The following is a 14,243-nucleotide window of genomic DNA, read 5'->3' as shown; positions in this document are numbered from 1 at the left end:
AATTGTGACGTGGAGGGAAAGTGATAGATGGTTTGCAAATTTTTTTACAAATAAATATGTGAGTCAATACTTTATAGAACCCCCTTTTGCTGCAATTACAGCTGCAAGTCTTTTTGGGGATGTCTCTACCAGCTTTGCACATCTAAAGAGGGACATGTTTGCCCATTCTTCTCTGCAAAATATCTCAAGCTCTGTCAGATTGGATGTAGAATATCTTTGAACAGCAATTTTCAAGCTGCCACAGATTCTCAATTGGATTTAGGTCTGGACTTTGATTGGACCATTCTAACACATGAATATGCTTTGATCTAAACCATTCCATTGTAGCTCTGGCTGTATGTTTCGGGTCGTTGACCTGCTGGAAGGAGAACCTCCGCCCCAGTCTCAAGTTTTTTGCAGACCTTAACAGGTTTTCTTCTAAGATTGCTCTGTATTTAGCTCCATTCATCTTCCCATCAACTCTGACCAGCTTCCCTGTCCCTGCTGAAAAAAAGCATCCCCACAGCATGATGCTGCCACCACCATGTTTCACAGTGGGGATGGTGTGTCCAGGGTGATGTGCAGTGTTAGTTTTCCGCCACACATAGCGTTTTGCTTTTGTGCCACAAAGTTCAATTTTGGTCTCAATTGACCAGAGCACCTTTCTTCCTTCCACATGTTTGCTGTGTCCCCCACATGGCTTTTTGCAAACTGCAAACGGGACTTCTTATGGCTTTCTTTCAACAATGGTTTTCTTCTTGGCACTCTTCCATAAATTCCAGATTTGTGGAGTGCAAAACTAATAGCTGTCCTGTAGACAGATTACCCCACCTGAGCTGTGGATCTCTGCACCTCCTCCAGAGTTCCTATGGGCCTTATGGCTACTTCTCTGATTAATGCTCTCCTTGCCCGGCCTGTCAGTTTAGGTGGACGGCCATGTTTTGGTAGGTTTGCAGTTGTGCCATACATTTTCCATTTTTGGATGATGGATTGAACAGTGCTGCATGTGATATTCAAAGCTTGGGATATTTTTTTATAAACTAAACCCTGCTGTAAACTTATCCACAACTTTATCCCTGACCTGTATGGTGTGTTCCTTGGCCTTCACAATGCTGTTTGTTCACTAATGTTCTCTAACAAACCTCTGAGGGCTTCACAGAACAGCTGTATTTATACTGAGATTAAATTACACACAGGGGGACTCTATTTACAAATTAGGTGACTTCAGAAGACAATTGGTTCCACTAGATTTTATTTAGGGGTATCAGAATAAAAGGGGCTGAATACAAATACACGCCACTCTTTTTCGATATTTATTTGTAAAAAATGGTAAAACCATTTATCATTTCCCTTCCACTTCACAATTATGTGCCACTTTGTGTTGGTCAATCACATAAAATCCCAAAAATCTACATTTACATTTTTATTGTAACATGACAAAATGTGGAAAATTGCAAGGGGTATAAATACTTTTTCAAGGCACTGTATATGCGTCATCCACAGTGCACTGGAATCACAATCCTCAGTGTTATGCCTCTATGAATAACTTCTTCAATCTCTTATTAACCACTCTGTGCCAATACAATAAAAGAGACATAGATGCCCTCCAGCAGATGTTCTCACACCTAGAGCGTATGACTGTACTGTTAAATTTGCGTCCCTCATATAGGACTCATTGCAATTTTCCCATATAGACAAGGCTCATCCACTTCTCCTCTTTTGGCTTTATATACTCTTTAGCTGTTATGGCTTCACTCAGCAATCCTCCTCAACCGCACATCTCTGATCTTCCAGTGATGCTTGGAATGAACATAAAGGTTGCACATTTCAGGAAGAATTGTCTCTTTGGTATCCAACACTCAGGAATGGTTGATATTTGATTATGAAATATAGCCTACTGCAGTTGTAGATTTTATAATGCACTAACCAGGTTATCCCCTTAAGAAGTCACGTGACTCTGTGACGCAACTAGCTGGGAGGAGCCTTTGACATCACTGGAAGTCTACAGGCCGCCTTTTTCTGTGAGACAATTTGCATATGCTTGCCTGTACCCTGTTATGCAACAGTATAGTGCCTTCTAAAAATATGCAACAATAGTTGTCTATTTTATAAGCAACCATCCACCATTCCTGAGTGTCGGGTACCAAAAAGACAATTCTTCCTGAAATTTGCAACTTTTATGTTCCTTCCAAGCATGCTGAAATCATCTTTCCTAATTCTTTTGGAAAAGCATCACTGGAAGATCAGAGATGTGTGGCTAAGGAGGATATATAGGATTATCCTATACATATATAGAATTATTATTGGACTGAGGACTTTAAATTTAAATATAAAAATAAAGTTAAAGTAATGTGACGTGACGTGCAGCACTTTATAGTATTCACTTAGTCATGCAGATTTGGTTTCAGAGCTTTTTGAGTCAATGAATGAGAACAAAAATACAGATAAGGAAGTATTCATTTCATACTTGTGTTTGCTGAGTGCTTGTTGCAAGTCTCTAGTTCAAAAGAACTGATAACAGACAGAACTGAAAAGTTATTATTTTCACAAGGCCAGCTTATTTCTGTCATTAAAAGTGTATTTTAAAGTCAGTCCCAAAGGGCTGCACACAGGCCCAGTTTGTCAAACAGATAAAATGTTATTTATTAAGAAAACCTAGAACTGTAAAGGGTTTGGAAAATGCAGAACAATGTCAGTTGCCATCCTTATCAATTCTGACCTAACTGCGTTAAAATGTTCTGCTGTTAATACACAGATTGAAACTTTATTACTTTGATCAGCCTCAGAACTCACATGTTTCAGTAATTAAAAAGACACCCAAAAACTCTTTGGAGGGAACCCCTAAAACAAAGAGGGAGCTTCAGAATGAGGGGAAATATCTGATGCAATGAAAACCTAAATCTATCTCTACCTTCCAATTACCTAGTCGTCTAAGGGAGCAAAAACTGAAGTGGAAAGAACGCACCTGTAGCAGACATTTTCAGTGCAAGGCTCATGGGCTCGAATAATAATAAAGACATGCTGGAAGTGTGAGCGAATATTCTGAGGAGTAAAGGGTAGAGCACCGGGCTCCTGGAAGATGATGGTCACAATGTCATTTCCTATGTGTCTTTTCCTAAGAAGCTGGAATGAGAGGACAGACACAGATAATCAGTTAGAAATGATGATTACGGCTACTATAAAAACTAAAAAAAACAATAGCATTAGAAACCATGTAGTCATCAGCTGCAGCAAAAGACTATGTCTTTAGGTCAGTCAATCCAGTATACTATATCCAAAAGTTAGCCCCAGTTGCAGGTCATTTCTGAAAGAGATAAGCTAACTGGCAACATAAAAACCACCATCCATCAAGTAGTTTACAGCCATACTCATAAATTATATTTAATATTTGACTTAGCTGTACATTTTCTGGTTTATTTTATATTCTGGAGTACAGTACAGGATATGTAGTCATACACAATGGATTATAGATGCAAGTAATTGGACACTGGCAAAAACTTTGCTGGGAATGTATCCCAGTTTGCTCTTATAACTCCACCCACTCTGTGCTAGTGTCCCTAGGTGATGGACCTCTTTACCTTGGAGAAGTTTCTGCACCAATCTTTTTTTATTCACTCCTTTTTTTGTAGTCCTACAGCTTTTCTTTTCTTATAGGCCTATTTCCTGTTTGCTAAATTTCTGCCCACCCCTTAGATTACGGACATGGTCTAGGACTACAAATCCTGGGTCCTTAAGAATATGGGAATTGTGACCTACCTGTATTTTCAGTATCTTGGAGTACAGTACAGAACACAGGTCCCTCCCCTCCTTTTCTCCTTATTGCTTGCTATTGCCTATAATCCCATTTTTTTTTTAACAAGCAATAAGGAGAAAGAGAACATAGGGGAGGGACCTGTGTCCCTTACTGTACTCCAAGATATTGAATTTACAGATAGGCCAATTTTCCCATTTTCTTAATCATACAGTACAGGACACAGGATCTGTAGACATGGACCACAGGACAAGCGATAATCTGAGAGGTGGGCAGCAATTTAGCAAACAAACGCAAATAGGCCTACAAAAAAAGAACTAATGAAGAAAAATAAAAAGGATCAGTGTAGAAACTTCTCCAAGGGGAAGAGGTATATCACCTAAAAACTGAAGTTCCAAGGAGTCAGTGTAGTTATATGAAAATGATCTAGGGTGCATTCCCAGCAAAGCTTTTGCCAGTGTTCAATCATCTAATGGTAGACCCTTGGTCTAGGACTACAGATCCTATGTTCTGTACTGTACAATTAAGATACTTATTTTTCTAGTTTTCAATTAGGAACGGATTAAAACCAGTTTTATTAAGGATATCTGGCACTCTTGTTAGAGAGATTGCCCCCCTCTAATGTCATAAATTTTCCAAGCCAGGAAGTGAAAAAATAAAAATCTCCATCAGCAACACAGACAGAAAAAGAGGTCTTTTAGAAATAGACAAATACTTTAGTCACTTTAAAAGAAAAAACATTTCTATTTTTTTTTAATTAATATAATAAAAGTTATAATTATCTGCTCTATGCAGTGGATTTGCACTGAGCAGCCCCAAACTCCTCTTCTGGGGTCTCTCCGCCAGTGCCCCTGGCCCCCCCCAAACCGAGTGCCCGCATGGGAAGCCGCTTCGTATGGGGAAACTCGTGCTTGCTTCATCCTGAGACGGACAGTTTGCATCTCCGATTTAGACACACAGCCTGGCTCGGCTCCAACCCCTGCTCTCTGCTGACAGATTTTGACTGACAGCAGCAGAAGTCAATGGCCCCAGCTGCTCTCAGCCAAGCCTTTGAGAGAGAGGAGAGGCGAGAAGAGCTGCGGCAGACGTGCACAGCACTGGATCGAGACAGAGCTCAGGTAAGTATTAAGGGGGGGCTTCAAAGGAGCCACTATTAAACTTTTTTTTTTCCTAAATGCAGAGAATGTATTCGGGTAAAAAAAACCTTTAAAACCACTTTTAAGTAGAAGAAGCTAGAACTCTCAGCAGCTTATTTCTACCAATATTGCTGTTGCATGTTTTCTCCTACTTTCTGTTTAGGAAAACCATTGTACCAGAAGAGCATGTGATTGGAAATCTCTTTATTGGAGCCCCAGACAGCAGCAAAGACATGTCAAGGGATCCCTTATTCTAAACTTTTGTTGGATTAATATTTTAGTATATGTTCATATTTGTTGGTAGAAGGTATGGTATGATAAATACGATTACATATAGGGTTATTGGATGACACTATGTACAAAGGAAAACGTTGTTTTAGTAATAAGACAGTGATCTACAGACAGAATGCACATGGTATGAGGAAAATGCCCTATTCAGGTGGGGCCCCACTAATGCTTCTAATGCAGACCTTCGATGACATGCCTAAAGCAGAGAATTTGCTCAGAAAATCTGTACAGTCCAGCTGTAGGAAACATCAGAATGATGGACGCACAAAGTTCCTTTGTACTGCTGTACACCTCCTTTGAACATTCTGTAACTGGACATAATAAATGTTACACAGAAGTCCTTGAGCAGAGAGTTCGTGAATATGTCCTGTGACTACAGCCGGTCTAAATGACGGTTCACTACAGACAGAATGAGCCAAGATTAAAGCAATTCCCCACAATCCCTCCTTTAAGCTGATCAAACATCTACTTTAAGAGAGGCAGGAAAGACTTAGTAATTGCCTATTAAAACACCCTTTTAGAGCAGGGTCACTCAAAAGCTTTTCACGACAGAGATTTTGTAATTGAGAATTATAGCATAAAAAAAAAAAATTCCCCAAGGAGCAGATGACCACTACAAGAGAAAAGGCTCCAAATTATGGCATGGAGCACTTTTGGGGCAAGAGACCCTCCGGTCTGAAAGGGACTTATAGTGTATGTCTAAGCATTACCCAAATTCACCCCCAATCCTGACCAGTTTAAATGTTCTCCCTTTGCTTGCATGGGTCTTCTTCAGGTACTCCGGTTTCTTCCCACACTACAATAACATACTGGTCAATCTTCGGCTCCTGTCTAAAATTGGCCCTGGTATGTGTGTGCATGCAAGTATGCATGTGAACAATAGACTTTAGATAGTAAACTTCTTCTTGATGGCAGGGACTGATGTGAATGTACAGTAAGTAATGCACTGCGTAAATTGCCAGAACTATATAAATGCCTACAATACTAATACCCTTCCTCTACCCCGCCAGAGCAGGGATCTCCAAACATTCTAAACATAGGGCCATTTTAATGTCCTTCAAACTTCAGGGGGGCCAGACTGTGACCAGTGGAGGAAGAAAATGTTGCGGCGTCAGTGGTAGTAAAAAATGCCCCATCATTGGTGTCAGTAGAAGGAACAGAGCCCCATCACTGGTATCAATGGGAGGAACCGTGCCCCATCATTGGTATCAATGGGAGGAACCGTGCCCCATCATTGGTATCAATGGGAGGAACCGTGCCCCATCATTGGTATCAATGGGAGGAACCGTGCCCCATCATTGGTATCAATGGGAGGAACCGTGCCCCATCATTGGTATCAATGGGAGGAACCGTGCCCCATCATTGGTATCAATGGGAGGAACCGTGCCCCATCATTGGTATCAGTGGGAGGAACCGTGCCCCATCATTGGTATCAGTGGGAGGAACCGTGCCCCATCATTGGTATCAGTGGGAGGAACCGTGCCCCATCATTGGTATCAGTGGAAGGAACCGTGCCCCATCATTGGTATCAATGGGAGGAACCGTGCCCCATCATTGGTATCAATGGGAGGAACCGTGCCCCATCATTGGTATCAATGGGAGGAACCGTGCCCCATCATTGGTATCAATGGGAGGAACCGTGCCCCATCATTGGTATCAATGGGAGGAACCGTGCCCCATCATTGGTATCAATGGGAGGAACCGTGCCCCATCATTGGTATCAATGGGAGGAACCGTGCCCCATCATTGGTATCAATGGGAGGAACCGTGCCCCATCATTGGTATCAATGGGAGAAACCGTTGCCCATCATTGGTATCAATGGGAGGAACCGTGCCCCATCATTGGTATCAATGGGAGGAACCGTGCCTCATCATTGGTATCAGTGGAAGGAACAGTGCTCATCATTGGTATCAATGGGAGGAACAGTGCCCCATCATTGGTATCAATGGGAGGAACAGTGCCCCATCATTGGTATCAATGGGAGGAACCGTGCCCCATCATTGGTATCAATGGGAGGAACCGTGCCCCATCATTGGTATCAATGGGAGGAACCGTGCCCCATCATTGGTATCAATGGGAGGAACCGTGCCCCATCATTGGTATCAATGGGAGGAACCGTGCCCCATCATTGGTATCAATGGGAGAAACCGTTGCCCATCATTGGTATCAATGGGAGGAACCGTGCCCCATCATTGGTATCAATGGGAGGAACCGTGCCTCATCATTGGTATCAGTGGAAGGAACAGTGCTCATCATTGGTATCAATGGGAGGAACAGTGCCCCATCATTGGTATCAATGGGAGGAACAGTGCCCCATCATTGGTATCAATGGGAGGAACAGTGCCCCATCATTGGTATCAATGGGAGGAACAGTGCCCCATCATTGGTATCAATGGGAGGAACAGTGCCCCATCACTGGTATCAATGGGAGGAACAGTGCCCCATCACTGGTATCAATGGGAGGAACAGTGCCCCATCACTGGTATCAATGGGAGGAACCATGCCCTATCATTGGTATCAATGGTTGGTATGAGAGAACTAGTGCCCCATTGTCAGTGTCAGCAACTATGCCCCACTGTTGCTGACAGTGGGGTGAATAATGCCCAAAGGGCTGGATAAAAGTAAGCAAAGGGCTTCATTTTGGAGACCACCACTCTAGAGCATGTCTCAGGATTGCTTTCTTTTTTTATTACTTTGTGCCAATAGCAAGAATAAGCTTTTGTTACTCCATATGACATCATCACTAGGCTTGTAAATATTGAGCAAGGGCAGCTATGAGCTCAGTTCCTATTAATGTAAACATGCCACCCAGAACTACATCTCCCAATAGCTCTTTCCCTATACACAGTGTGTGGGCAGGCCCCTGGGAGGCATGGGTAGCAGAACTGTTTTGCTGGAATATAAATCAATGCACGATTGAGAAAAAGGGACAGATAGGGGTGGGGGATAGCCAGAGTTTTGTAATACAGAAAACAGTGATTGGGATTTGAGTGCAGCAAAGTCAGTGTTGTCTATCCAAAAAAGGAATATAAGAGCACACTGGATTTCAAGAAGTATTTTACCGTAGTAACATTTTTACAGGGACAAAATATGAGGAAATAAATGTGCTTGTATTGAAGTGGTGTACTTCATATTTACACTTTCAAATTTCAGCATCTATATAAGCTTGTCTGTTTGTGCCCAAAATCTAGGATTATACTTCATGAAGAAGACCTCCCGCAAGATAATTCTTCTGAAACCTCTGCATGTCTGGCAGGTTCACACACATAAAAACATCTTTATGAAAAGCTCTCAGGTGGTCGCATAATATACCGCAAATTGCTTAGTAATCATAAGGATTCATCAACTACAGTGTGCTGTGCCATGCTGCACTCCAATTTCCATAGAATAGAGGGACATACCTGTTGTCTGTTATTAGGGGTGTATGGCAGCATTGTTGACACATGGAACATGATTTCATAGTCCTGGTAGTTGGTATACAATGAGTGTGATCCAGTGGAATCCGCTAGAAAAAAAAAAGCAACAGGAGGATGACTGATTAATTGGAATTTTGGAAAGCCTAGAGAATAGAGAACATACAGGGAGACTTCAGGCAATGCACACTGGGAGAGGTATGAAAACATACCTTCTACAAAAGGAGAATTGACTGGGTAAACCACATTTTGCATGGCAGGATTTTAAAGAATAAGTTGACCTTTGGGAACATATTACATGTTCCTGCTCCTAATATATATAAAAATGCAGCGCTAAAATGACAAAGTGACTGACGTGAGCGCTTGATAGTGCTGAAAGTGATATCATGAATATAAATATAAAGTGTACCGTCATATGTTGACGTATAGATAGGTGAATAAATATATTAGAAAAAAGTGACTTTAGTGTATGATGAAATATTATGACAGATAATTAGCAACTTCAAAGTCCAAAAGTAATCCTTGCTCGTGATATCTGTGATGGGAACCGGTAATATGACTGCACTCACCAGAAGCGCAATATTAAAGCGCATGTATATACATTATCTTCTATGGTCATCTTGGTACGGGTAAGAATAGTGGAATCATCTGGCACACAATCGGCATACAAGGCAACTCCAGACCTCTCTCACAGGACCCTCTCAGCATCCAGGAACAGCTCCATGATACTCCAACATCACCGGATAATACAGCTCAAAACAAGGATATCTCCACCTTTGGAGGCTGATCCTCTGTGAGCTTTGTGCAGGGATCCCCGGCCGGCAGGGGCTCCGGACTCAAGTGGCCATGTCGGGACTCAGGAATCAACTGGGGGGGGGTGTGATCTGCCGAGTCCTGACATGGCCGCTAGAGTCCGGAGCTCCTGCCAGCCGGGGATCCCTGCACGAAGCTCACAGAGGATATATATAATTTATTTTTTCCCCTGGCTTGCTCTATTTCCATGTGACCTAGGTGGATTGAGGTGTCCTAGCCCTGTAGCCTCCTGGAATATTTCTGTAACATATCTCAGGAGGCTGTGGGACCCCTTTCACAGAGCAGCTGGTGGGTGGACATGAGAGGACTGGCTACCTAAACCTAGAAAAGGCAGCCAGGCTCCCGAAGACTGAGTGCACCAAGATGGAGGCGTGGACATAGGCCGTGACACCTGATCACAGTAGGACAATGCTGGATCTTTTGGTGCGCCTGCTTTCTGATGAGAGCCAGGTATCATAGATAGGAGGAAATGGGTGGGGGGAAGAGAGTGAAGTTCCTCTTTCAGCTGAAGATGGTTGTATGTAATGTTGTAGACCAAATAAATAAAGAGTCAGATGTATAAGGAAATAGAACAGAAACAGGCCTCCCAATGTCTCACTTTTGGAGGGACTGTCCCCCATTACTCTAATACAGTCCTTTATAGCCAGCCAGCTTTATAACGTTCTACAAATTAATTAGGTGGAAATGATCTTGCTGCATGTAACAAGAACCAGTGTCACACTATCAAAGCCTTTCAAAGAGCTAGTGCATGGAAAGATGGAGGGCTTACTTCTAGAAAGCATTTAGTCTTTAATTTTGATTTTGTAAGAACAAACAAACAAACTGTATTTTGGTTAAGTCGACATTGTCACATGTCTTCAATAAGATCCTGTGGGTTTGAATGGCTGCCTCACGATACATTTGGCAAGCGCAGAGCAGCGTTGCAAAAAATGTGCCTCCGCTTAAAGTGAATCTGTCAAGTGTGTGACAAGATCACAGCCTCGCAAAGCAGGCTGCTTTTTAATTGATGTTTCCTTTGCCAAGTAATCAGGAGGGGTAAATCAGCAGTTTTAGTGACTTTTTTTTTTTCAAATCTGACACTTTTGCAGGCAGGAGCTTATTAGATGTATAGAGGCTGCACAAAGCCAGAACAATGGGTGGAGAATTATTCAACAGTACAGAGTTCTACGTCAGCCGATTAGTATATAGAACATTAAAGTTGTTTTTGCTTCTTAATGATCGCTATTCTTAGGTCTTGTTAATAATGATGATGGTGTCTAAATTATTTAAATCCCTACCTGAACTGTTACTATAGAACAGCTGGCGGTGGCCATGTTAGTTGTATTTTGTGCCGCTGGCTACCGCGCATGCATGGTATCACTGTGCAGTCAAGTTACCATAGCAAAGGCAATGTCGGCGGATGTTCCCACTCTGTTATCTTGCTACGACAACTTGTCAACAAAGGGGAATGCGGAAGCAGAGGCAAGTGTCACCGCCGCTGCTCGATCCCCCAAATAATCAATTCAGTATGTCCTTGAATTTAAAAATGGCACCTAACTCTGCCTGGGATCACATCATTTCTGGTTTGGACATAGCGCGATGCCAGAAACAGAGGATGCCTGTTGACTCCTGAAATTGCAACAAATACCAGAAGTGGCAAGAACTTTGGAAAATTGGATTTTCAAACATTGTAACCAGAGGTATAAACTACAGATGATGGTTATTTACTAAAACTGGAGAGTGCAAAATCTGGTGCAGCTCTGCATAGAAACCAATCAGCTTTCAGGTTTTATTGTCAAAGCCTAATTGAACAAACTGAAGTTAGAAGCTGATTGGTTTCTATGCACAGCTGCACCAGATTCTGAGTGCACCAGTTTTAGTAAATCTCCCCCAATTTGCTGAGAAGCAATCAAAGCACATTTTAGGGTGATTTTTTACTAGTGGTGAAGGGAATCAGGTTTGCTTCAAATATCTAATCACGTCTAGAAGAAATTAAAAGAGAAACTTTAATTTCTTTTTTTTTTTTTGTTTAAGTCAGCAGCTAAAAATCAGGTATTTACAGTGCAGCACTGTCTTCTCACAACAGGTTCGTCTTACCACTGCAGATCCCCAAAGCGGCCATCTTGGATATGGGAGCTGGCAGCTTGCTCCCCACTACACATGCACAAACTTGCATAGCATTCTGCTAATGGTCCTGCAGCCCCCTGAGAAAAAGGACATGTCCCAGGAGGCTTTGAAACGGGGGGAGGTGGAGCAAGGTGTGCTATCTCACCTAAACAAGGATTGTGGAAGTGGGAGAGGGTGATTGGTACTTGAAACCACCCCCAGCCAAAATTAAAATTCTAACAGGCTGGGGGGAGGGAGCAAACCGGCAGAACTTTATGCTTTGAATGAAGTTCTACTTCAACCCCTTGGCGTTTGGTGGCCCTTTGAGAGGTTTCAGATGCCTGGAGGTGGGGCAATTTTTATGATCATGTGTCCGCCGTGATTGGCTGTCAAAGCAGACACATGACCTGAAAGCTCCCGATTGCAAGTAGAGATCGGGTGCTATCAATTAGCGGCAACTGTGCCAGGAGCGTGCACGGTACATGCACTCGCCAGAGTTTTGGTTATCTTTAGGTACAAATATATGTGGCCTCTCGGTGTTGAGGCCCACCCGTCAAGAGGCCACATATATGCGTACGGCCAGGGGGAAGGAGTTAAACTAGATCTAAACCTGTCCCTACAAACACATAAAAGCGTGAACATGTTTAGGAGACAGAAGACTATTCATTCCAACAAAAATCTTTCCATAATATTATATGCGCATATAAAGCTGAAGTCCAGGTTTCCTGTCACTTTAAATCATTTGTTTGGGCCAAAACCAACTATTTCCATTACTAAGCTATTCAGTGCCTGTGAGTTTTGTATCAACCTATAGTACCATTAGCTACACAAGAAAAAAAAACTCAGCCCTGCGGGGCTCCGCAAGCCCAGCCCTGTCATTCACTCACAGTGTTCTGTGGCTATCGGCTTGTACTTTTCAATGAACTAGCAGAGCGCTGTTGATCATTATAGGTAGTTCATCAAGCTTCATTTCAGTGTGTAACTGCCTGCCCGTATCAGAGGTACGGCAGACAGATAGACAGTCTGCAGGACCGTGGCATGACACCCACGATCTGCTGAGAGATACACAGACAGTCTGCAGGACCGTGGCATCACACCCACGATCTGCTGACAGATACACAGACAGTCTGCAGGACCGTGGCATTACACCCACGATCTGCTGACAGATACACAGTCTACAGGACCGTGGCATTAAACCCACGATCTGCTGACAGATACACAGACAGTCTGCAGGACCATGGCATTACACCCACGATCTGCTGACAGATACACAGACAGTCTGCAGGACCGTGGCATTACACCCACGATCTGCTGACAGATACACAGACAGTCTGCAGGACCGTGGCATTAAACCCACAATCTGCTGACAGATACACAGACAGTCTGCAGGACCATGGCATTACACCCACGATCTGCTGACAGATACACAGACAGTCTGCAGGACCGTGGCATTACACCCACGATCTGCTGACAGATACACAGACAGTCTGCAGGACCGTGGCATTAAACCCACAATCTGCTGACAGATACACAGACAGTCTGCAGGACCATGGCATTACACCCACGATCTACTGACAGATACACAGACAGTCTGCAGGACCGTGGCATTACATCCAAGATCTGCTGACAAATACGCAGACAGTCTGCAGGACCGTGGCATTATACCCAAGATCTGCTGACAGATAGACAGTCTGCAGGACCGTGGCATTACACCCACGATCTGCTGACAGATACGCAGACAGTCTGCAGGACCGTGGCATTATACCCAAGATCTGCTGACAAATACGCAGACAGTCTGCAGGACCGTGGCATTACACCCACGATCTGCTGACAGATACACAGACAGTCTGCAGGACCGTGGCATTACATCCAAGATCTGCTGACAAATACGCAGACAGTCTGCAGGACCGTGGCATTACACCCACGATCTGCTGTTCCTAACAAAAATAAATAAATGCATTTTTTTTTTACCTGCAAAAAAAAAATGTGCATGTACTATTTTATTTCTTTAATTTTTTTTTTTAAAAGTGAAATTATCTTTTAACCTTTGAAAATCAAAGATAGAATCTGGTTGATATACAAAATGACTCCAGGTTTGATAAATTATCCTCCATGTGTTTGCACATTAGATGAAATCCAGCTTTGGTTTAGATCTATTTTAATTGCTTTATTCATTCTATACACGTTTACTCCACCAGCAGTCACATTTCTCCTTTAGTCAGGCAGCTCCTTTGTGTCTTGTAATTGTGTAGTAAGCTTTTATTAGTTGATGTTGGCAATAATGGAATTGATCTGAAAGTACACTGTGTATTTAGGTGCTTGAACAAGTAGTCTTTGAAAAAGTTATTGACTTATCTTCTTACCTATTGTAAAATGATTGGAAAAGTGATCATACAAATAAGAGTACTAATCTTATGCCTGAAATCTTGGAGCTAAAATGTGGCCAATTTCTTATTTTAAAAAAGATGAGAGGGATGCAGGAAAAGTAAACACACTAAGGTCTGCGTTTTGTAATGCAGTACACATGCATACGCGAGAAAATGAATGTATTTCAATAAGCCTATTTACTCACTGGGGTGCTTTCATGTGCATTTAAAACAAAAGCACAGCATCTTGCATTTTTTTTTGCATGTAAAAATAAAATAATGTCAAAACACATTTAAACTCGCAAGTGTAACCGCATTCTGAATGTGAGGATTGTGGTGTAAATGAGCCCTAATTGGCTTCAACTGTGGTTCTGTCTTAATATATACACACACACGTGTACATACAGTCGG

General features: G+C 42.6%; 1 protein-coding gene across 3 annotated transcripts in view; it reads right to left on the bottom strand.

Moving 5' to 3' along the window:
• SIPA1L3 (signal induced proliferation associated 1 like 3) overlaps positions 1-14,243 on the bottom strand; it is a 109,551-nt gene that overhangs the window by 64,533 nt on the left and 30,775 nt on the right. For all 3 annotated transcript variants that reach the window (XM_089659433.1, XM_089659434.1, XM_089659435.1), the window contains exons 6-7: positions 8,557-8,660; positions 2,945-3,102 (exon numbers count right to left, since the gene is read on the bottom strand). In XM_089659433.1, the coding sequence (XP_089515559.1) occupies positions 2,945-3,102; positions 8,557-8,660 (262 nt within the window). The remainder of the gene's footprint in view (positions 1-2,944; positions 3,103-8,556; positions 8,661-14,243) is intronic.

Source organism: Staurois parvus, unplaced genomic scaffold, assembly GCF_062004578.1.
Source record: "Staurois parvus isolate SC_StPar_1 unplaced genomic scaffold, SC_StPar_1.0 ptg001157l, whole genome shotgun sequence".
Classification (NCBI taxonomy): Eukaryota; Metazoa; Chordata; class Amphibia; order Anura; family Ranidae; genus Staurois; species Staurois parvus.
The sequence above is the reverse complement of the archived record's forward strand: the minus strand, read 5'-3'. Positions and strand labels throughout refer to the sequence as shown.